General features: G+C 51.7%; 2 protein-coding genes across 9 annotated transcripts in view; both read right to left on the bottom strand.

Moving 5' to 3' along the window:
• Positions 1–304: 304 nt before the first annotated feature.
• LOC148379043 (fatty acyl-CoA reductase 1) lies at positions 305–10,033 on the bottom strand. Its single transcript, XM_088367467.1, has 12 exons — positions 9,811–10,033; positions 6,661–6,909; positions 4,906–5,081; positions 4,633–4,812; positions 4,392–4,569; positions 3,506–3,550; positions 3,311–3,429; positions 3,166–3,233; positions 2,273–2,444; positions 2,064–2,193; positions 1,855–1,982; positions 305–1,721 (listed from the first exon to the last, which is right to left on the bottom strand). The coding sequence occupies exons 1-12, from the start codon at positions 9,817–9,819 to the stop codon at positions 1,559–1,561; spliced, it is 1,617 nt and encodes a 538-aa protein (XP_088223593.1). The 5' UTR covers positions 9,820–10,033; the 3' UTR covers positions 305–1,558.
• Positions 10,034–11,578: 1,545 nt separating this feature from the next.
• Positions 11,579–24,132, bottom strand: part of magi2a (membrane associated guanylate kinase, WW and PDZ domain containing 2a) — a 37,670-nt gene continuing 25,116 nt past the window's right edge. For 3 of the 8 annotated variants that reach the window (XM_088367445.1, XM_088367451.1, XM_088367450.1), the window contains exons 5-19: positions 23,323–23,518; positions 22,661–22,740; positions 19,717–19,774; positions 19,351–19,472; positions 18,160–18,342; positions 16,933–17,532; positions 15,707–15,751; positions 15,520–15,629; positions 14,990–15,446; positions 14,736–14,921; positions 14,465–14,672; positions 14,182–14,389; positions 13,966–14,118; positions 13,762–13,900; positions 11,579–12,749 (exon numbers count right to left, since the gene is read on the bottom strand). In XM_088367445.1, coding sequence (XP_088223571.1) covers positions 12,415–12,749; positions 13,762–13,900; positions 13,966–14,118; positions 14,182–14,389; positions 14,465–14,672; positions 14,736–14,921; positions 14,990–15,446; positions 15,520–15,629; positions 15,707–15,751; positions 16,933–17,532; positions 18,160–18,342; positions 19,351–19,472; positions 19,717–19,774; positions 22,661–22,740; positions 23,323–23,518 — 3,080 coding nt within the window. In that variant the 3' untranslated portion in view covers positions 11,579–12,414. Of the gene's footprint in view, positions 12,750–13,553; positions 13,665–13,761; positions 13,901–13,965; positions 14,119–14,181; positions 14,390–14,464; positions 14,673–14,735; positions 14,922–14,989; positions 15,447–15,519; positions 15,630–15,706; positions 15,752–16,932; positions 17,533–18,159; positions 18,343–19,350; positions 19,473–19,716; positions 19,775–22,660; positions 22,741–23,322; positions 23,519–24,132 lie in introns of all 8 variants that reach the window. The other 5 variants (XM_088367452.1, XM_088367448.1, XM_088367449.1 and 2 more) reach the window with 5 other exon arrangements.

The following is a 24,132-nucleotide window of genomic DNA, read 5'->3' as shown; positions in this document are numbered from 1 at the left end:
GTAAACGCTACACGTCCAACGGTGACGTCACGACGCCATCCAAAAACAGTCAACTCGGCTAATGTCACTACATAATGATGGATAAGCAAAATTTATTGACAAAACGCTTTATCATTGATTGAACAAAATTTGTTTTAAATATAGTGATACATAAAAATATGTGGTGGGACGAACACGTAGTAAAAATGTTGAGCGTTTGTACAAAGTGTAATTTAATGCAAAATTAAAATGGTTTTTTTTTTTGTCTTTGAAAAAATAGACATGAAACAAGGCAATCTGCTGGTACAAAAGTGGACGGCACATATGCGCACTCTCTCGTCTGGTTTATTTCACACTTAATGAAGCATGGAACAACAGACGCTGGTGAGTATGACATCTGATGGCGTCTGATCACGTTTGTGGTCGCTGTCGTCAGTTAACAGTACTTTGGCCTTCAGTGCTAATCCGACGACATTTTGGCTCGTAATCCTCTTTGGGAAATCAAGAGGTCGCTCACATCACAAAACAGAAACACACTTTGCATAAATGTTTACTTTTGTCCCTTTTTCCGCTGCCTAACTCCAAATGGCTCGCCGCTGTTGTGCGTCAAGAGTCAACAACACTGTTTCGTAAGACATGTTGAGAATACTTCCCAAATCATTTTTGGTAGTTTTATAAGAATAACTATTTACACATCTTTCAAATTAAGAACACGTATAACGGATAAACTCAAAAGATCGGCGGAGTTTTTGAACTAAACCGGTCGGTTGAGTTTCAAACATGTTTGAAGGTGTCCCTCATGGATGCGTACTTAGCCCCTTTTGCTTTACTTGAGTGGACGCATTCTTTTAAAGTGCCCCTCAGTGATGACTTTTGTCCCTCAGATTTATATTAGAAGTTCAATTTTCTCCACAAAAATCACTGATGCCCACATTTGTTTTTCTCACAGCAAACCACTTTACAAGCACGTCATGCCACAAATCACCCAATACTTTTTTTTCCCCTTGTTCCTTCTCCTTTTCACTGGTGAAAGATGCATTAGCGCAATATATTGTTCATTTCCCTTTAACGCAAATACATCATCGTGTTAAGGAAGCTGATGATGACACTGTGGAACCTTCTGTGTGCTTTTCTCGCAGTTAAGTTGTGGGAAAAGCCATTTTTTTTATATATAACACCACTGAGGTCGCTAAGCTTTGAGTACAAAGATGAAAAAGTAGTAAACTCAGTGTCAGTACAAAGAGGGCAAATAGGGGTCGTAGACGAACAGTAGGAAAGACGGCAGATGAAGGAGGAAAAAAAAAAAAAGTCATTTTTTCCGTGCATCATCTTCCAAAAAAGGCAGTATTATAGAAGACCTGCAGAAATCCAACAAGACTCGGAAGTCCCACAAAAGAAAAAGTTCTTCGACTCGACGCCGAGTTTCAAGTAACAAAAGCAGAAGGCAAGTACGCAGTGGCGGCGAGGGAAAAGGCGCTGTGTTGCATATATTAGGAGAAAGAAAACACCAGATTCATGACACATTGTGGGGGCGGGGCCAGGCGGGGCGGGTGGACGGACAGGTCGGTTGTTAGCGCCGTCAGTTGGTCAGGGTGCTGGACGCACGGAAGTAGGACAGGAACTTGAAACACAGGCTGACCACAAAGTACCAGATGTTGCGCGCCATCTGCGAGCGAGCGATGAACACCCTCCAGATGAAGACCACCAGCACCGTGTTGAAGGTGTAGCGGATGTTCCTCAATCTGCAAAACAGTCGTGTCGCTCCATAAGTTTACAGACAAATCAATCAAATGTTTTATTGGGCTGAACAATGGCAGGATGCGACCAGCAGAGGGCGCACCTAACTCAAGAGAGCTGCGTTCTGGAGCGACTTACTTCCTCAGGTGCTGCCTGGCGGCGGGAATGTCAGACATGTCCTCGTTCAGGACGTACTTCTTGGTGCCGATGCAATAGTTCTCAATGTACTCGGGCCAGTTGAGCTGGCGCACGTCGAAGTTGAACGTCTGACAAAGCAAACCAGTTTGTCAAGAGCACGGTGAAGGCAATTCCAGGTCAAATGGAAACAGTAGAACTCTTCGAACTACCTTGCGGTCCTCGGGGCTCATCTGCGAAATCAGCATGCTGATATTCTCGGAGTTCCACTCCCAATCCTGGCTGCTGAAGTACTCCAACAGGCTGATGGCCTTGTGAAGCCGGTTGAAGATGCGCATCATCCTAGATGGGATCACGAGGGACGGGCATCAGAACCATTTCCCGCCCCCTCCCCCCCCCTTAGAACCCGGAGGCGACTTACTGCGGCTTCTGTCCCGACAGGCGCAGGACCAGGTCGTAGATCAGGGCGGGGAACTTGTGGCTGACCAGGATCCAGTACTGGTAGATGAGATAGTTGGAGGTGATGTTGGCGTTGGGTCGGCGAAAGGCCTGCTCCAGGGGGTTCCTCTTGAAAGTCGACATCACGTGATACTCTGAGGAGGGACGCAAAACGCATGAGCACTTGCCAGCTGCCGGAGGAGCCGCGTGACCGCCGGACCGTTACATCACGGCACGCAACGGCCGGCGGGCCTCTGTTGCCACGGCAACGGATCGGGAGATGACCAGATGCGAGAGGACGGCGGGCTGGAGGGCCCTCCGACACGCGTGCTAAATCAATGGAACGGGAGACGAGCGTGGAATGGCCACAATGTTAGCTTGCTCTTTCTCCCATGATGGCGATGATGATGAGGCCTAATCCTGCCAGCGGCCATCTGCTAGCAATTCTCAGCGTGCTCGCTAATCTGACAGGAAGCAGAAAAAGATGACCCCCCCACCCCACTATCACACACTGCCAGCCGGATATCCTGCCCACACGCCAGCTAATCTGACCGTCTGATGACATGACATCCAATAATACTCTGGTTAGCGTGTCCAAGGTGTGGCCCGTGGGCCTTTTGGTGAGCATCCAGCTCATTGCGGCCGATTGTAATAATGCACTTTAGGCTTAAATTTGGTTTCTTTGAGGTCAAACAGAAGACCTCCTCATATTGGCTGTTTGGCATTCACAAATTCGCTTATCCGGATTTTTTTCCCTATTGTCTTCCGTGGCCTGCAGGGGACGCAAGAAGCCCACCTTTGCTTCAATTCCCAAATTCAGCCGGGACATTCAGAAGCTAAAAGTACAAAGCGCTTGCACTCGACGACGCGACCTACCGATCTCGCCCCAGTGGAAGGGGTTGATGGCGCCGGTCGTGCAGTTGTACACCAGAGCCGTTTTGGGTCTGCGGACGACGGGGAAGCAAAGAAAGACCGGTTAGGATCATCTTGGCCACTTTGAGGGCCTTGCCGACCGACTGACTTGTGCACGGCCGTGTACCAGCCCGCTGCCAGCGTGAGGTTGATGACCACGTCCACGGGGATGAGGTCGGCCACGGCGTCGTTGTTGGCCCGCATGGTGCGCAGGATGCCCTTGCCGGCCTGGCGGGTAGCGTATGACAACATTCAGATGTGTGTGTGTGTGTGTGCGTAGCGTGTCGGAGGGTGTCCTACTTACAGCGATAAAGACGCCGCTCGGCCCGTTGAAGTTGTCGATCCAACCCTGAGGAGAACGCGGGAGCTCAAATCAATGGCGCTAACAGAGACGTGTGCGTGTTCTGGCCGTATCGCGTTACGGCCTGCGGCGGCCGTGATTGTCAATTAGAGACCATTAAAAATGCATCGGGCTCGTGTCGCGTCCGATAACACGAAAAGACGCAAGGCCGATGCCAAGGCAAGGTCGCGACAACAGATGGACAAGACTTTTTTTTTTTAATCTCTCTTGCACTGCCGCAGTTCAAAATGACATTTGGCTTCATTATAGAAAGCAGCGTATAAAAATGTAATGTGATCCGTGCAGCGTGGGATCATTAAAAAAATTACACGCGACTCACTCGGTCGGGGGTGAGGATTACCAAACGTATTAAGTGTAATACGGAGAGCAACGGCCGTCCGAGTCGACACGTTTTGCTTTGAGCGGCCATTGGGAGGACACGCTGACCTCGTCAAAGGTCAGACCTTGGGAGGATAAAGTTGAAATCGGACCGATAAGAGACAGTTAGATTGTGAAGGCCATGGACAGATTAGATTGGGACGGCAATTTGGAAGATGATTGGACAAAAAAAAAGAAAAAAAGTGTTACCCCCACGCCGAGTCCTACCATTTCCAAAACAAGATACGGGAAAGACGCAAAAAAACTCAGCGAGCGTCTCACAAACGTAATCCCGACGCCAGACGGGCGGGAAAGCCTCGGCGCCGGACGCAGAGATGTTTGGACGGATGAAAGCAGCTTAAGCGTCTTCTGGAACGGCCCGCGCGTGAACTCGGCCCGCTCGCCTCGCCGGCGGCAATTAAGAGCCGTAATCCTCCGCCACTTGAGCGGAATTACCAGATCGATATCTCACCGGGAAGGGCTCCTGCCAGCTGGCCCCCACGATGGACGGGCGGATGATGCTGATGTTGAGCTCGCCCTGCTCCTGCTGCACCACGTACTCGGCCAGCGCTTTGGTGTAGGTGTACGTGTTGGGCCGGTTGCCGATGAGCCGCGGCGTGATGTCCCGCACGATGCCGTCGTCCAGCCACCTGAAAGTTACCGCCGCAATTAAGACCTACCCCGAGTCAAAGGAAATCGTCGTTCCAACTCACTCGAGGGACTCGATGAGCTTGCGGGGCTCGACGGGCGGCGGGTAGACCACCTCGTCGATGTGCTTGCGGTTGCAGTTTGCATAGGCGGTGGAGATGTGGACGAAGGCCTCCAGGTGGCGCATGCGGCGGGCCAGGCCCAGGAGCTGCTGCGTGCCAATCACATTGAGCTGCACAGCGTGTCTGGCGGGCGACAGGAAGCGGCGGTCAGGCGGGGCGGGGCGGGGCCTCCCGCTCGCTCGCTCGCTCGCTCGCTCCGACCGGTCGGCTATTTACTTGAGCGGCTCGTCGAAGCGGATGGTGGCGGCGCAGTGGAAGACGATGTTGACGCAGGCGGCCAGCTTGTCGGCGTCCTCGGGGCTGATGGCCAGGCCCGGCTGCGTCATCTCGCTGCTGACGGCGATGATCTTGCGGTGGAAGTCGGCGTCGTCCTCCCGCACGCGGTCAAACAGCTGCGCAGAAACAGCAGATGGCCAAAGGTTTGCATTTGTTCCTCCAACGTTAAAGACAGCAACAAATGATAGCTCAGCGGAGGCTGCCATTGTCTCGCCGGCGTCGAGTGAATATTCGAGACCTGAGTCAGCGCTCGGAATGTACGTCAGCAGCCGGTGAAGACGCTGGCGCAGGTGAGTCAGCATCCCTTTGAGCGTGCGTCACGGCAAGGAGAGGCCTTTCCCAATTTCAAAGTCAAGATGATCGAGTCCATGATGGATGGCGGCTGACGCCAACGGGAATCGAAACTGGCCATTCTGGGTCGGGCGGCATTCCGACACGCGGCGAGGGATTATCTCAACCCTGCGTGCACACAATCCCGCCCCCTGCCTGATAAAGACTTCTGTTCTTTTGTGAACACGGACGGAGGGGCGGCCGGCCGACGGGGGCCGGTGGGATGCTTTCCCGCTGCGGAGAAGGAAAAGGATGCTTCTGAAATGCCGCTGACGGCGAACAGCTGTTTGCGTTCGTGCGCCGCATCCATCCGAGGCCATCGCCTGGAAACGCGGCCGGACCGAGCGGGAAGGGGGAGGGATGTGGTTTTTTTTTTGCACCAAGCGTTATGCAACGCAAACATTACGGCCCTGCGAGCCAGCAGCTGGCACCGAGGAGGCGGGGCGGGTGGCCGTGTCGTCCGCAAATGCTTAAAAAAACAAAATGTTGGTTTGCGGTTCCCTGACAGTTCCTTTGGGCCACTCGCGGCGGGTTGTCAACTTCCGCGGCTCGTCTTCCTCTGTGTCAAGGGAGTCGTTGGCGAGGATGATGGCCGGGGTTACAAGGGTCGCGCGTGTGTGTGTGTGTGTGTGGGGGGGGGATGCCAGCGCTGCTTCAACGGCGGCCTTTGTGCAAGAAGGCGACGCCGTGGGACGCTCGACCGGCTCTTCGGTGCCGGGCGCCGGCAAACAATAGTGCCACACACGCACGCACGCACGCACCCCTGCAGTCATGCGCTCGCCCGCCCGCTCAATGCATGAAGACGCCTCTGAGGAAGTAGCAAATATTTCTTTATGACCACCGGAGAAACGGCGGCCGTTGCAACGTAACTGCCGTTAAACAACTCCTTCCTCATTCAAGTGCCCAAGTCCCATCTCGCACGCAAATGCTTCCCTCTGACAATACGAGCGCTCAAAGGTCGCCGTCTTGACGTGCCTGGCTGAGTTACGAGGCGAGCGCGCAGAACGGGTTTTTCCTCTAGCAGCTATTCTGCTTTCTTTTGTTGCTCGCAGTCACCGAGCTGGACGGGCGGACCTGGCGAGGGCCCGCCGGCCAAAGCAGAACGCGCTGGGCCACCTCGTCCGGTGTCAATCCCGAGCTTTGATGAGTCACGCTTGGCCGCTCTGCCCACTCCTCCACTGCCTGACCACCTGGCTGTCCTTGTTCCCCCAAGAACAGATTCTTAAAATAATCATGGTCGCCAAGGCAACATTTGCTCATTGGAAACACATTTTTGACAATGAATGACAAATTGTTGCGGCGACACCAACGCTCAACTTCACGCCGTGTTTTGCATCACGACCGTTTTGCAAATTTCAACCTCACCTTGCACTTCATCATGTCGTCCACCCGCTGCTGCATGGACTGCCCGGCTTTGGGTCGCACCAGCAGGAAGAGCGCCCGCACGTCCGGGCAGGAGCGCAGCAGCTTCTCCACCAGAACCTTGCCCATGAAGCCCGTGGCCCCCGTGATGAGCACATTCTTGCCGGCGTAGAATTCGGCCACGGACGTCACTCCCGGTCGGGTCCGGACGTCCGCTTGCTCCCCGACGGGGACCCGGTCTTTGCACTGATCCTGCATGCGGGAGAACGTAGGTCCGCTTAAAAACAATCAAATATCCCGAGCGCTCGGTCGGGTCCGCGAATCTTGCCGGTAACGCTTTGACTGGAGCTTTATGAGTCGTCTTAAGCGAGGGCGACGCCTCGTGATGCAAATATCATTTAGCCTGGCGGAACCCGACCCAGATGCGCCGCTCGTCGTCTCCCGGTGACATGCCATGCGCTCCGACCCCGCCCCTGCAATTTAATTAGATCATATCCCGCGCACCGGCGGAGAGTAATGGAGCGTGCCACATTATTTGGGCCAACTCGATACAATAAATCGGGCGATGGCGGGCGGCCAGTTCCCTTCGGACCACAAACGCCGCCTCCGAGGCCATCCCGGCGGGGCGGGACGCGAGCGCAGCTGCAAATTTGGGTTAATAAGGTAAATGATTCACAAATTCCGTGGGCCGTTTGGACCCGCATGACGAGTCCTAGGTGTCAATACTTCCTGGTTTCGCCGCGTTGACCGTAAAAGACCGAATGCGTAAGAAACTCTCGGTTGGCAAGGATATTTTCTGGCAGCGGTGGCGTTGCATTTCTCCGAGGTCGACCTGACATCAGCACGTTTATCGAGTCTTGTTTGGTACGCGGCAGATTCCCGGCAGGTCGGCCCCAATCCCGCCTGGACGCGGAAACCAAATCCTCCCACTGAATTTAACAATGGCGTGCTTGCACACTTGCTTCCTTGTCGCCTGCTGTATTAAATAACAACACCTCTGTGTATGATTTATACTTGCACACATCAAAGTAAAAATACAAAGTGTCGGGGGTGGGGGTTGGGGGGGGGGGACAGAACTTCACCACGGATTATCACCTGACAAGGGAAATGTTACTGCAGTGTCGACAAGCTCCCGGATTAAACGCCTCAAATCTCAGATGGATGCCAGAGGTGCTGTCGGCGAGGAAGACGATTAAAGAATCGGGTTTTGAAGCTGTGACTTAAGTTCTCGAGGCGCCGCCGTAGAGAGTCGGCCTTCTTTTGAGACCTACGATGCCTCGGACCGTCCATTAGCGGATCCGCGCGTGCGGGGACCGCGGCGGCGGCGGCGCGAGACAGATGCACTTGGGCTGATAGCATCACGGGCGGGCAAAAGCCGGCCAGAGTGGCGGCCGAGGGGGGGAAATGGAAAGCTTGCACGATTGCGTTATTACGCTTGAAAGCAGGCAGGAAGTCGCTTCTATGATGGAGTGGGCCTGCTCTAATCTTACCAGATTACACAGATTAAAAAAGGAAAAAAAGGAAACAAAGACATAATAAAATAAAACTCAGATTCCATGTGCCTGTCAACATTCAAGTGCCAATCACGAGTTATCATGAAGCGTCTCCTGGATGGCAGACATCGTGTCGGAGCGTCTGTAATTACACCCGCCGTCCGACCCGGACCGAGAAATCCACACCAGGACCAAAAGGTCGAGAAGGAGAATCTTGGCGTTTCATTTCTTAAAAGGACTTTGTTGCGTCATTCTGATTCACTTTCATGTCTTCTCGCTATAAAGTCAGCATAGTGAGCTTAAAAATCGGTCAAAGCCCGACATTCGCTGTCAGTATGTTTTCAAACGGCCACCTTGGGCTACAAATGTGACTTCGCCAACTTGGCCGAGACTTCACGTGCTATAATTAGCGGTGTCGGCGACACGCGTGTATACATTAGCATGCTTGGAAGTATGGTTCATGTACTGTACAGAACTGGATGACAGCCAGTGTGAGTGAGTGATACTCATTGGTCCCATCAGGCCACTCCATCACCGGGCTGGTGACATGCTATTAACGCCACGCCCTTCTACGCAGGGGTTCAATGTCATGCCACCCGTGTAGCGCCCCTCTCTGGTTATTAAAAGCGCACATGCCGAGACAATGTGGTGGGGAGGCGGCTCAAGGTGAATTTGCTACATGGGAAGAATTCTGCTATTTTACAGTAGTGTTGCACTTTAGAATGAAAGTCTCCCTAATAAGTATTTTTACCCCCAAAAAAATCAAGCAATTCTAATAGCACACATTATATAGGTCACATAATAATATACTGCAAACATCAAAGGCATCACAAGATACATTTTTGAGGACATTTAAACCAAATAATCATATTTAAGTATTCATCAAGGCAGACACGGTAAACAAGGCGGACTTCCGGTTTGTTCAAAGAATACAGGTTTACATTAACTTTAAATAGGAAAAACCACAAAAACGCTTCTTCCCGTATTATGATCTTCCTATTTCATTATTACCAGTCGTAGTTCGAGCCCAAAATAATAATGGATGGATAATAATGGACTAAGCAGCTTTTGAAAGTAGAAGTGCGACTTTGACACGTCAGGAAATTGCTTATCATTGGTCCGCTACTTCACTAACAAGCGAAAAGTGGGACTCAATTTGAAGTAAGCTTAACAATTTAAAATGATTTAAAAAAACGTACAATGACTGTATAGCGTTTTAAAAAAATACCGTAGCCAGAAAACACCACGTTGTTTCATTGTGAAGGCCACCATCGTCGCTTCCGGTATGCGCGGGGCTATCGGAGGCGAGCTAACCGCCGGCTTGCTGCCTCTCGCGTCGCCCAACGCCCAGCCATCTAAGGCGGCGTCGGGCGTCTCCACGTCCGCCCCTCTGAAGTAAAGCACTCCACCCGTTAAAGCCGTCGAAACGGCTCAGCATGTTAACAAGTATCGTTCAAACGACATTTGTTTTCGATCTCTCGACGCGCGTGTGTTCCTCACTCCCGCCACGCAGCCGACAAAAACCGAAGATGCTCCATGGTGGGGAGGCGAGCCGGAGCGGCTGCATTCCGCCGCTCGTCGCTTCCCCACACGGCCCTCGAGACTCAACAGTCGAGCCGCCGTTCGCGGCCGAAAATGGGCTGAATAAACGGCTTCTTACCGTAGCCATGAGCGGCGAGCTTGCTTCTGTTCTCTCGCGCCTGTCAAAAGAGGCAGTGCGGTGCGGCAGCTGCGGTCTCTCTGCCTCCTCCCACCGGCCGCCCCCCTCAACCAACGGATGCGCCCACCACCGACTCTGTGGGAGAGAGAGAGAGAAAAAAAAGAAAGCCTCCGTCCGGCCCCGATGACAAATGTGGTAGCCGCCCGCCCGCCAGTCCGCCCGCCCAGCGCAACGCTGAATGAACGGGTACAGTACGTGTCACCCCACCCGTGGCCCCACCCACACAGCCCTCGCCTTTCGTCAACCAAATGGCGTTAAATTTTCCGCCGAGCGGTATGTAGGCTACGCACGCAGGCAGACGTTTCTTGGAAGTTCTAAAACAATTAATGCATTCTAATTGTGTCCTGAACACATAATGGATACACGTCAATGATACTCCGCCTCTTTACGATGTGGTCGCCAGACAGACATTGATTACTTGCCAGAAATTCCAGCAGTATCTTCATCTTCCTGATAGCTCCCCAAATACTTTCTTCACATCGTGAGAGTACTTAAACACATTTCATATTCTATTCATAATCATTCGAATCATTTCTGAAGCCTTCTTTCATTTGAACGTATTTTCCTTTAAATAGAATCACATTTGTCAATCATGCAGCCACAAGTATCGAGGACACCTAAAAGCTTCTTCCATGGTGACGTGAGCGACGTATAGCAGAACAGGCTGAGCAGCAGCCGTGTCTGTGGAATGTCAAGTATCCATCTATATGCAGGCGTGTATCACGAGAAGTGACACTCAAACGGGCCTTTTGGGGAGCCCACTGTCACCTCTGCAGATGACGTCTGTGATGCTACCGGATATCACACCTATGGCTCAGTCACTGTGAAAAAAAACTGGTAAGGTTGTGCAGATGGCAATCATTATGAAAAACAGTGAATACATCAAGACAAATGACATGCAAAAGTTTACAAAATAGCAAGTCATACTTGCAGGATTTACGCTGCCTCGATGGGTTGTTCCAGTAAAACAAGTCATGCAAGTCAACCTGTCATGACCTGACAATTGTTGCATCATGCATATAATGAGGATTTGTGGTTTCACAAACGTCTTTGTTTTTGAGATTGAATGAAAGGCATTCATTCAACCGCCAACAGGTTTCTTACACTTGCTTCAGTCAAACTGTGCTCATTTCAATGACCGCGCTAAAAGAAGAAGTGTGAAGGGTAAAAAACCGGATGAGGAACTACAGCACGATGACGGTAAACCACACCAGGAGAAAGTGTTACGGACATTGCACAACACAGAGGACGCCTATGAAAAATGAACATGTGACTAATAAAATTTAGTAACATGACGAGGAAAGCCAAACGGGTGTAAAAGCGAGTCAACAGTGCCCTCCAGTGGACATTCGGGGATGACAACATACATTTCATTCAGCGCGCCCTCCTGTGGACAAACATAAGCACTACAATTCCAAACGTGCAGACCTCGTTTATCCAACCGAAGAACGATTATACTGTATTTAAAAAAAATAAAACACACAGTTTACGATTAAACATAGTTAATAAATCACAAACGTGAACAGAACTCCATTTGAGTGAGCTAATTTAACTATAACCTCCCTCTATGCACAACAGTGAACTGCTTCAGAAACACCAAATGAATCACTGCTATGTAATTAATCACCCCAATTTATTCCGCATATGAATTATTAAAAAAAAATACTATTCGTTTGCTGTTTGCGGCACAGTGAGTCAATACATAGCGTTGCTATTGTGTCAACGTTTTATTTTAGTCTTCAGAGTATCATACAAGATTTCTGGGAACAAAAACAAGTTAATATTTTCGTAGTGCTGCATTTCCTTCATAAAAATAGTTGCTCCGCATACCTACAAGTCTGGCGACCACCGTTTTTTTGTTGTTTTTTTTTCCTGTTTTACACTACACAGTGATTCTGAGCTGTGTCATCAACACGCACGCACGCACACACGCACGCATACACTCACGTTTTGGTTTTCGTTGCCCAACAAAAGTGATGAAAAAGACAAAAGACGCTTCCAAGTTGTGCTTGACGGTCCCTTGTCACTGTGGCAACCGAGATGACTTCTGCTTTAAAACACTGTTAGCGCTACAGACTTGATTGTACAAAAATACACACGAGCCAAGCCATTTGGCACACTTAAGGACCAGCGGGACATAAAAGCGCACGAGATGTCGACAGAATCTGATTCACAGTACGTCATGTATGGTCGTCATGGTTACTAGCAGCCTTGGTTCAAAACATCTACTCTCCGCCCCTCGCTCCTTCCTAAGGCACTCCATGCCCTCCTCGGCGTCATTCCTCAGCCTTCTGTTTTATTTACACGGTGATTGTTGTTGGGCCCACGCAGTCCGGTTAAGGCAAAGTCCGAGAAAAAGAGACCCCATTGAGTCCGGCTTGTCGTATAAAAATCTGCTTACATTTGATTGCTTCTCAGTTTCGGCTGATTCCTCCAAACAAAAGTGGATGAACGTCCAGTTTTTAAGGTGGAGGGTGTCCAATAATTTAGTCCGTAGTCGAATAAATAAAACGAGTCGATCGGTTTCCTCGGTGGGTCGAGCCGTTAGCTGGTCCAAGTTCCCGCCCGCAGCGCGCCGGGAAGCTTGTCCGATGCGGGGATCTTCCAGGGCCCCGGAGAGACGGCGGCCGGGAAGTCCCGCCCGGGCTCCGGGCCCGGCCTGCTGGTCCCGTTCGCGTGCACGGCGGGAGTGGCAAGAAAGCCGCTTCCTCCGGGAATTCTCTCGCGTCCCGGCGCGGCACGGCGCTCCTCGCATCCCTCGCGGGCGGACCGGCCGCCGTCGCTCCCTACGCTCCCCGCCGAAAGTCTATCGAGCGGCGAGGTTACTTCCGGCAGGCTTGGAGAGGCTGAAGGGCGAGCGTCCCAAGAGGCGCCATTGTCTGGAAGACAGTCGCGGCGGGTCAGGACGGACGCAAAAAAGAACAGAGTAACACGACGGACGCATGCCACTGCAACAGCTGTCAAAATAAAACGCATGCCACAGGGAAGCGCTTCAAAATGATCCCATCGATTTCTCAGATAAAAATTGATTATATAAACGCCAACAAAAAGTCTGTGACTTTGAGAGTGTGTGGCTTTAAAAGGTGGGGCCTTGCCTGGTGAGCGATGAGGGTGTCAGGTTAGCGGCTAACGTTAGCAAAAGTGCGCCTCCAATTATCCATTTTGAAAATTGTTTTTACAAAATGTCAGCCTTCGTATTTACATGCTGAGACATGCTTAAACTTGCATGGTTACTATGGCAACTCAAACAGCATTTAACAGCACATACACTTTTTGTACAAAAGTATTGGGACACAGCATGAGTATCCAAAATGAAAAAGCTCAAAGGACTTATTTTAAATTCATTGAGTCAATGTGTGTCCCAATCCTTTTGTCCAAATTGTCTTTTGTTCTTTGCTGGAAGCACAAAAACAAACACAGGATGATGCACGATCACGCCAGTGCGTAGCATTAGTGCTGAAATGTTGAAAAAAAACATAGAACAACAAGCCTGCATGATTTGCATAACCATTTGGTATGCAAATGAGCACCTTGGAGGGTGCTAAAATAAAAAAATCACACCGGTAGCTTGTTTTCTATTATTATTTGTCTGAGGTGGAGAGTCAAAATATTAGGAACACACACACACACACGACAAGCGTGAGCGAGGGGCGAGAAGAAGAAGATTTGGCTCGGCCACAAACCGTGTCCTTGGGGTGCCCCATGAGGACGAAATAGGGGGCGCCATGCGTGTCACTTTTCATGCACATGGAGTGAGCGGAAGATACCATTCCTAAAGAAGGGGGGGCGACAACCTAGAGCAATCAGTTAGTGACACCACGGCGGTTAGCGGACGAGATTAGCCGCGAGCGCGTCGTCCGCGTGGTGTTAGTCGGGCCGAGGACGACTCACCGTAGTCGGGGACCTGTCCCGTGCCCCGCTTCAAGAGGAGACGCACACGCCTGCCCCCCGACTTGATCAGCTCGATGGCGCGCCCGTGGGTCATGTCCCGGGTGGTCTCGCCGTTGATCTCGATGATCTGGTCGCCCACCTGATGGGACCCAGAATGAATGATGATGATTTAGAGATGAAGCCGTTTGGGTTTTTGTGGCATACCCGCATCCTGCCGTTGCGTAGCGCCGGGCCGTCCTCGGCCAGCCTGAGGACGAACAGGTCCATCTTGTACTCCCGACCTCCGCGGATGCTGAAGCCGAAACCCTTGACGCTCTTCTCCAGCTCCACCGTGAAGAAGTCAAAGTCCTGCGACAGCTGAAGGCAAAGCGGCCGGCGTCACGTCAGATGGCAGAGACGCTCCCGCTTCTCCTCGCTTACCTGCACCGGCGGCATGCGGTAGTCTGCCACAGCGAACTGCGGCCGGAAGTCCAAGAGGGGCGGGTGGCGGTATTCCAGCGTGGGCGGCTGGCGGTAGTCAGCCACCGGGGGGTGCCGGTAGTCCACGGGCGGCTGCCGGTAGTCGGTGAAGGGCGGCTGGCGGATGTCCGGTTTCACGTCCTGCCGGGCTTTCACCTCCGATCTGTAACTGGGTACGTTTCAGACAATTACACCAGTTGTGTGGAGGAAAAAATAATCATAATCATTTGCGGGAGTTTGTTACCTGCCCTCGTGTGGATAGGTCTGCGTCGGGGGTGCTGGCAGCTGGCCGCCGACAGGGCTCCGCTGGGTTTTGGCGTCCGACTGGGCCGACTCGGCGGCACCCGGGTCGGGCTGCGGGCCGACGGCGGGCGGCTGCGTCTTGGGGCTCTGCTGCGCCAGGGGGCTCGGCTTCTCCGAGGTGGGCGCCGACGGTGGGTTGCTCGCCTCGGCTGCAACCGAGTCAGGGATTGTCGATCCCGAGTCTGCAGCGAGTGCTTTTGCGACAAACTGACCTTCCTGCGGGACGATCCTCAGCGTGACGCTCAGGCCGGCGTCCTTGATGAGCTTGACGATGTCGCCGTGCGGCATGTTGACGATGGACTGGCCGTTGACAGCCAGGATGCGGTCGCCCACCTTCATCTTGGCGCAGCGGTCGGCCGGGCTGCCCTCGATGATCCGCCCGATCTTGTGCGGCACCGCTGTCGGACACGAAAGGTCAGCGACTCACGGCGGCGGAGCGGCGTCCCGATACTTTTGAGCGACTCACGGTTGGCGGCGGGCGCCTCGGGCCGGTTGAGCGAGCTGATGATGACGAAGCCGAAGCCTTCGCTTTCTTTCCGGTGGATGAGGACGTCGCTGGGTTGGGCGGCGTTGTTGGCGTCCGTCAGGTCGCTCCGCGGTGAGCTGTGCTGCGTGGAGCCCGAGTGGCGCCCGTTCTCCTGACACGAGTCGCCTACATCGAGAGGTTCGGTCAAGAACCGCAACATAGTGTCTGGCGTGGAATTCCTCCAGGAGGCGACGCTGGACAAACCTGCGGCCTGCCTTCGCCTCCTGATGATCATGTTGACTTGTCCGTTGCGCGCGGCGCCGTGCATCAGGTCGATGACGTAGCGATGCGGCTTGCCCACCACGGGGATGCCGTCCACAAAGAGGAGCTCGTCACCGGGACGCAGACGCCCGTCCACGTCCGCCGGGCTCTTCTCGATGATGGCGCCGATTAAGATCTATCGGGGGGGAAAGGCAAAATGGATTAGAATTAGGATTAGATTAAATTAGATTCGATTTCGCTATACGAGCCTTGTCACGTGTCTCCGGACTCACAGGCTGGCCCGCCTCGTCCCCGCCCAGGACCCTGAAGCCGAAGCCGGACTTGTGCCTCCGCAAGTTCACCTCCATGTCCTGGTACTCTGCAAACAGACACTGCCGGATGAGCGGCGGGTTCCCGCGGCGTCCGCTTTCACTAGCGACCGACGAGGCACTCTACCCGGCGAGGGGTCTGCGGGAAAAGTCGTCCTCGGGGCTCCCGATTCTGCACAGACAAAGAGGCAAATCTTGTGGGAAGGCCCTGCTCGGTATTAACATCACCGCCGCCATCCATAAAAGTCACGGCGATGATTATAGCCATCACTCATTTACTGCTTGGGAGAGTGAAATCACAACGAAGCCAAACTTGACGTACGTGATTGATTGGAATTTTTATCCGTAGATGGACGCTATCTGATTTTGGTGTGTAAGTGAGTTTGGCTACGCTTGCAAAAAAAAAAGATTAGAATGGGGTCTTTAGTCATCATTAGCAAATTTCAATGTCCAACCTAACATGAATCCAATGACGAGGTAAACGAGAATCGAGTCACTTGGGTACGTCGCCAAATGTGTCGGCTGCTAGCGAGGCCAAACTGGACCTCAGGGAAAAGGTTGGGCCTTTTACAAGCCAAACAGAACTTTTATAATCCACAGCAAAGAACATCATGTCTTGTTGACAGCGTTTACAACGTCAACCTTCTCAGTGTCTATAAAGGTCGTGCCAAAAGGAAGTCAATGTTGGTTTATTGCCACTCATCCAACTCTCAAAGATTGTCTGCAAGATTGGCTTCTTTTTTGGACCTCAAGTCAAATTAGCGTGATTTTTACTATTATGAATCTATATTTTATTTATTATTATGAATTATATTTATTATTTTAAATGAAAGAGCAAAATATATTTCTGCTTTCTACGAGAACAGTGCATCATTTTGGTGGCAAATTCGATTAAATTAGAGAGAGCTAAATTCCTCATGAATTCACATGGAAATGAAGTTGAGGCAAGAAGCCGAGAAAGTGAGCAAAGTTATTAGTTAGTTGCCTTATTAAAAGAGATACGCAACAATATGTTTATTATATCCGGTAAGGATGATTCATCCTGACATGTGGTGCAGGTGCGCCTAATGAAGCGCGGCGCCGGTGTCACATGATGTCATCGTTTAATCATGACATAACAGCTTAGCATGAGCAGCGTGGCAAACGGCGGCTGTGTGTGTGCGTGTGTGTGCGCGTGTGTGTGTGTGTGTGAAACACTGGGTCCACGCCAAGCCTCCGGGCGCTAATATGAGCAGACGGGCTGAAATGACGCCGCACGAAGTGTGACAGGCGACGCGAGCCGCATTTCTCTTTTTTTTTAGGCTTTCTGAAATGTCCAAAGATGCCACAAGAGGGCGCTAAAGTCGCTCTCACCTGTGACGGGTCTCTGCACCACCAGGCAGGTCTCGGTGCCCACGGCGCACTCCTTGAGGATGTCCACCACTTGGGCGTGCGTGAAGCCCAGCACAGCCTGCTTGTTGATCTCCACGATCAGGTCGCCCTCGTTGACCCCCGGGCACCCGGCCGGCTCCAGGATCTGCTTGACGCGCTGGCCCGCCGCGCCGTCGGCGATGGTGAACCCGAAGCCGTCGGCGCCCTTCACCAGGGTCAGCGTCAGCAACTCGCCTTGAGACGCCACCGAGAGGCCGTCGGGGGCGTCCTGCTGGGCGTCCGGCTGGTGGTCCTGACCCGCGTCCGGGACCAAGCGGGCCGTGCGGGACATGTAGTCCAGGTAGTTATCGTAGCCGGGGCGACCGTTCACCATAAGGGGACGCTGCTCCATGATGCCCAGCGGGGAGATGATGGCGGCGGCGCCGTCGGCGTTGTTGGCGTCGGGCTCGTAGGGCAGCGAGTACCCGCGGCACAGCACCAAGGTCACGCTCTGACCGATGGGCACCGACTGGAACAATTTGACCACGTCGGCGTGCGTGGTGCCCAGCACGCACAAGTCGTTGATGTATACGATCACGTCGCCTGGAGACCACAAGGACACGCTTGAAGTGCAAGTTTATCTTTTTAGCCTTTTTTTGTGTCGTTTATATAACATGATGTCGCACCTTTGTTATATTGGCTCACAAAAAAAAAAAAAATCGATTTCTTTCTAGCATGCCGCTCAGTTACAGATGTCGTCATAGCCTACGGGGGCGGGGCTAAAAAACTGCAAAGCTCCTTCGCTCATTGATTAAAACACAAAGCGTGTGCTCGCTCAGTGTCCTTCAGCGCTAAAAAAGAGCGCGTCGTAAAAGCAGCCGTTAAATATCTGCTTTGCGCCGGCCGGGGGGACATCGGCGAAGGTGACGGGAGGCGAAGGCGCCGACACTTGTTCTTTAAATTCCCTGCCGCGCTTTCCCCGCGTTCCCCGTCGTGTCATCGTGCCGAAAGAACGTTAGCGAGAATTTCACACCTCCTCGGCACCACTTTGTGTCGTGTGCTAGTGTGGGCTACAAGAAGTAGGACGCCGCGTCTGAGGAGGCGGGTCGGGAATTGGGGGAAGATGTATAGTACATAAATATTGGGACAGTCCACATCTTGAACATATAGTCCCCCCCCCGTCCTAATACTTTAGTCCCCATAATGCATATCCACACGGGGGCTTCCTACCTGTGGCCATCTTGCCGTCGGCGGCGGCCGGCCCGTCGGGTATGACGCTCTTCACCTGCAGGAACTCGTCGGGCTCGTCGCCGCCGATGATGGTGAAGCCGAAGCCCATGTTGCTCTTGTGGAGCGCCGTGGATAGGAAGCTGCCTTTCAGCTGCGTGGGGTCGCGTGTGAACAGCGGCTTCTCTGTCACCCAACCAAAAGGAGCATGGCCGTTACACACACACATACACACAAAAGGCATCCGTGACTGGCAGGATTGGATCGAAGGGCTTCAAAGCCAACGTGGGTCGGGGCGAAAGCTCGTCAGAATACTGGCAGGGAATGCGGGTGGTGGGACAGTCACAATGCAGGTGAAGAGGGCCGGCTCTTCTCCGAGGAATATGGCGGAGGGGGGGGGGGCTCCCTTCCCGGAGCGGCGGGAATTCAGCCAGCGGCATGCTGCCATTCAGGGAAAAGTTCCATTGACGGGAAAGAAGATTGGGGAGGGGAGTAAAGCTCACTTCCTGCCACGCCGCCTCAACGGGAAGCAAGAGCTAGCAATCGGGAGCTAGCCCGCAGCATTCTTCCGTCGTCTCCGACCTACTTACTGACGGAATGGCACAAAGGCGAGGGGCTACGGTGGGCGCGAGGATGGCGGTGGCGGCGGGGGCTCATGTTCATCCGCCGGGTCAGCACGTGCCGCAACGGGGAGACGGCGGCGGCGAAAGGCGAGGCCGGGCGCCGTGGCGCCGGCGGCGGCGAGCGGGAGGACAGGTCGTTCAGGCTGCGGCAGCGCTCCGGCGCCGGGCCCGAGCGGGCGGCGCACGGGCCGCCATCTTGTACTGACATTTGGGAGGGAGGACAAGGTGGAAGAGAAAGAACCTCACTCGGATGGGGGGTCGCCATCCCATCATTGCCACTCCAGTGGGGTAAACAAGCCGAGGTGAAAGGGGAACGGACACTTCATTAGGTACACTCATGTCACTTCTGTGCGATTAGCATGTCATCATTTATGTCCACTAGTTATTGATAGCTTCTTTTATTGTTTTAGCTTCCGACTACCGTTCAGGATGCTCATAAATGGTGTACCTAATGAAGAGGCCTGTGGCTAGAGGTTCCTTAAGAGGATTTATTGCTGCTGCCGCTGCTGGAGGAAAAAAAAAATCCATATTTCCACGAATGAATAATCGCTAGATGATGGCGGCTGATTACCTCTGTAGATGGTGGGAAGCGGGAGCGAGGAGAGCCCCTGACTTTGCATCTGCTGCTCCTGCTGGAGTCTCCTCTTGGCCTCCAGAACCGGGTTCTCAAACTGGGTCCTCCTGTTTATGTGGCTGCGCCGTGACAACGACAAAAAGATCATCAGCGGTTAAGATGCGCTGCGGCGGGCTGGCGGGCGAGCGAGCGTCTCTCGCTACGATGATTAATTAAATGGCCCGCCGCCACGTTACGTAAGCGAGCCGCAGAACTGGGCGGGAAAGAGAAAAAATAATGGGTTTTTATTTTGGTTTCAAATACGTACTGTGAGCAAAAAAAACGGAGATTTTGCATTGAGCGCCTTTCATGCGGCCGACTTACTCCACATAGTAGCTGCCGTAAATGGGGTCGTCGATTTTCTCCCAGCCATACGGAAGCTCTGGAAACAGACATCAAAGAATTCGAGTCAGGAAGAGAAAAAAAAAAAGCACGAGCACTTGGACACAAACTGACGGATGAAATCACATCAAACCAAACTTTTTTTTTTTTTTTCCAGATTCCGCCCCACTCATTTTTCCTCCCTAAAAATGGCTTCAAATGGTTTATTTATTTTCTATAGCTTGCTCGAGTGGCTTCATTAAAAGTAGTTCATTGTGAAGTGCAGTCTTTGATTTGTTGCCCAAAAAGTTGAGACAAAACATTTTGGAGTCTGTTTGTCAAAACGCTGAGTCCCGCATCTTTTTCCCTCCTTTTTCTTCTCGGTGGTCATTGTGTGCTCACGTAATATTATTCCTTGGCCCAGTTTCCGCGCCCAGTGTCCCGTGTACTCGCATCCTCCTACACGCAAGGGAAAAATTATCAAAGGGAAAAGCTGCATCTCTTCTCTTCACTTTCCGTTTTAAGCTGAAACTGTCGATTTAGCCCGAGGACGCTAACGCTAGCGTGCCGAAGCTAATGAACAAATAAGCTAGCGTCCTCGGGCTAAAATCGACAGTGCTGTTTTTCTTAATGTTTTGTTGATGATTAGATGTTACATTCCAATTATACATAACCAAAGGATAAATATTCTTGATAGTCTTTTGGTTAAGCGTAAACAAAAACATGGCGGACAACCGTGCGAGGTTAAGCTAGTGCTATTTGTTTCTATTTGCTCAATTTATTTTCTACAATCTTACGACGCAGTTTCCAATTTCCCATTTTTATGGAACCCACCACAACCTTGTGGGACCGCGCTGGCCCCTTATTGATTTACCTCTGATCTTTTTTATCGACAAATCATCCATTTAAAAGCTTTCGAGCGATTCATATCCCCGCGAGAGCCCTGGCCCCATTTGAGTAGGCTCCCTTAAGTCTCTTGAGGTTATCATTTGTCATTTTTTTATCACCTTTTAATGCAGAGGCGTGCTAAAAGGGGCCTGTCAGATGTTGGGGCGAATGTGGCTGGTGTGAACACGCCCCCTCAGCCCAGCTGCGGATTCAATTCCCAGCGTGTTCAAAGTGATAAATAGCGGCGACTGCGGGAAAAAGAAGCCATTTAATTCCGCCCGTGCTTCCTTCCGGAGCCAAGAGTGAGGATCTCAGCAGAAACGTGTCGGCGGAGACCCGGGCCGACCTTCCGATCGATCGCCGACGAGCGCTCGTAAACAAGCCGGCGTTTTCTTTTGAGGCCGTCAAAATCGTCCGGGTCACGAACGGACGGAATTCCTTTGGTTTTTGTGAGGAATGACCTTTAACACGGCCGCTTGGTGAAGGAACATTTACGGCTTCAGTCAGGGCGCCTATGGAATGCATAGGCGTCAAATGTTGCTACGATACGGCATTTCAAACATCAATATTTGTCTTTAAATGTCAACTATCGATATTCTGCAAGCTCTTCATGGCCAATGTTGTCGTTTTAACGAGCGTATCAATATTTCGAGCCCGCCTTTGCTAGCGAGCTACCTTAGCGGCCCCACTAAATCCCCGACTGAGTCGATAAGAAGCACATTGGAACACCACCATCGGGCCAGTAAATCTGCTTGGGTACACTTTGACGCCACCACCCACACTTGAGTTGCTGCGTGTGCGTGGCGGTGCGTGCGTGCGTGCGCGCCACAGGTGAGTTATTATCGGGCGCCAAGCAGCGGCGCCCTCCTTCACCTTGAGCGTCGTGGTGGCGGCCGGGAGAAGCGAGGAGGAGCGTTGTCAGCGACATGATTGATGGGTGTATTTCTAGACCATGCACGCACACCTGAGGACGCCAGATTGGAGTGCGCGTGTGCGGTCGCACTTGTCCTCAACGTGTGTGTTGAGCTTTCGGGGACTCCCAAATGGTGCGCAATCAAAGTGTCACATTTAAAGTATGTCTCGAAATATTTGTAATTACCAAAATGTGGTGAGCGACCCGGAGATATTTGATGTGCCGATACTGTAATGTAGGAAAACCGACTGTGTCGATACTAGAGACACGATACTGTCGCTTAAATAGCCATAAAACATACTCTATCATACAAACATTTAAATTAATAATAATGAAACAATAAAATCTATATTTGCCGTCGTTATTATCTTGCGAGACATACAAAATTAGCTGCGCGACTGCATTTTGATTCCGGAACATACTTTGTTGCATTTTGCCTTCCCGTAGGCGTTTCGTGGCGAACAGAACGTAGGTGAGAGGCGTTGTTATTTCCCAGCCAGCGTACGCTCGGCGGGGAAGGAAGACTTTCAAAAACAACATTTTCAGCTCGCTTGGAACAAAAACAAAAAAGCAAACAACAAGTACACCCTGCTGACAAAAAGAAATGGAGGAAAGGAAAACCAAGCGGGACAAAGACGCATCCCGATGCGGTCGCAAATATCAAGACGTCTAAGTAACGACAAGGTGGCTGTGATGTCGAACGCGCCTTTTGGCGCCAACGGTAGCAAAAGCGTCGGCCGGGTTAGCGAATTTGGAAGGAATTGGCAATTTCATATTCATTTTCATTTGCAAGACCAAATATAATGCACCTGGTTTGAGCAAGTGAGCGAGCGGCCATTTTGAGCAAAGGCAACACTTTGACCGGACGGATGGCCCTGTTTGTTAAATTTAGCAGCGAGGTAGCTCTATCCCGGTGCTCCTGAACGCATCGTCTCCAAAGGCCATCAGTCACCGGCGCAGGGGAAGGACGAAGGAGACAGACGACACGTGCAGGCGTGTGTGTGTGTGTGTGTGTGTGTGTGTGTGTGGGTGGCCGAAGCACGCAGCAGCTCGCTCCCAGCAGAGAATAAAGAATTCTTTGTAAAGCGCCAGTCCATCTTAAGTCCAAGTAGATAAATAAGAGTGGCGTAAGTGCGCGTAACTCACCGTCCTCCTTGCACTCCTCGGGCGGCTTGGCCTTCTTGGCGAGTCTGGGGTCCAACCACGACGTGGTCTTGGTGTTGTGGCTGCGCAAAAACAACCACAAACAACAAGTGAGCATGCGAGCGAGCGAGCGAGGGAGTGAGATGTGTGAGAAAGTGAGAGAGGAAGGAGGGAGGGAGGGAGGGAAAGCATGAGAGGTTGGCCGAGTCCTAATTGAGTGCTTGGAACGTTTTGGTGAAGAAGAAAAAAAAAAAAAAAGAAAAAAAACACAATCGATACTTTTAATTTGCTGCCGGGCTCTCATTATAGTGGAATGCAAGACGGAGTGGGCCAAGTCGAAAACAATAACACGACGACTTTAAAAAGTAACCAACTAAAACAAACAATTTGTTAAAATAGAGCAAGGCACAAATGCAGGGGGGGTGGAAAAAAAAAAAAAAAATCTTTGAATCAACAATGCGATTCTTTTACGCCGATTCTGAATCTGCTTTTTTGAAAGTAGCATTCAAAATGCATTACGGACCACATGAAGGCTTGCATAAATTCCAGAAATGAACAAACCGAATATATTTATCATTGTTATTAAGTACCTTTGTCAAAACGGTCTCCGTATTTTGCTGCGAGATTCCAAATACCCAAGCGCCCGCCCTCAATGTGTCACTCACTCGATGAAGTAGACTTCCCCTTTCTCCGTGTACGCCATTTCCCAGTTGTCGGGTAGCGGGCCCAGCTCGTCGTTGTCCTCCATCTTGGGGAGGGCGCCGCTTTTCGGGGAGCGGCCGGGGTCCGCATCGGTCGGGGCCTCGCCCGGCGGGGGCGGCGTCTCGCTCGGCCCGTTTTTGCCCTCGTGTTCGCTCGACTCTGCGGGAACAGGGAGGAGGAGAACAATCCGGATTGAGAAGAGGCGCAGGCTGCCTACTTGGTGGCCTACTTTGACGCACGGGAGGGCCTGTCTGTCGAGAAAAAAAGCTTACTGTCAAACTAAACAAAAAAAAAAACAAAAACGAAAAAGCTCCCATCAAACCTGTTTTGTGGCATAGAAGAAAAAAAAAATCAGATTTGATTGAAAAAGCCGACGACCTGCGCACAGCAGGGGAAATTGCGGAATCCCGATTATCCCGGGAAAATCGGGCTCCTCTAATCCCCAATTACATCAAGCGAGTTCCGGTTGCGACATCAGATTAGAAACAGACGGACATTTTGACTGCTATCTTATGTCATTAAAAAAATGTTTGTATGTAAAAAAAAATAAAATGAAGCACCCTACCTTGTTTAAGCTCATTGCGGTAAAACCAAAACTTCATCTTAATTTTCTTGAAGTAACGCAGCAAGACTGGGGAAAAAAAAGGCCAAGAAAATGCAGAAAAGGTAAAAAGCCTCCCTCCTTCCCTGCGGCTGCTTGCACTGATGAACCCTCTCGACAAGTGAAGTGACTTTGGCCGGCTTAGACGGGTCACAGGACCCCTGTGCAGTTT

This window comes from Syngnathus floridae, chromosome 22 (genome assembly GCF_059516105.1).
Source record: "Syngnathus floridae isolate MCC-2025c chromosome 22, RoL_Sflo_1.0, whole genome shotgun sequence".
Taxonomy (NCBI): Eukaryota; Metazoa; Chordata; class Actinopteri; order Syngnathiformes; family Syngnathidae; genus Syngnathus; species Syngnathus floridae.
This window is presented reverse-complemented; position numbering and strand designations above follow the sequence as displayed.

Excerpts from the sequence above, each read along its gene's own strand:
- LOC148379043 (XM_088367467.1), bottom strand. Across the intron at positions 3,551-4,391 it reads GCTGGCAGGAGCCCTTCCCG|GGTTGGATCGACAACTTCAA; the intron begins GTGAGATATCGA and ends CGTTCTCCTCAG. Across the intron at positions 1,722-1,854 it reads GCCAGGCAGCACCTGAGGAA|ATTGAGGAACATCCGCTACA; the intron begins GTAAGTCGCTCC and ends ACTGTTTTGCAG.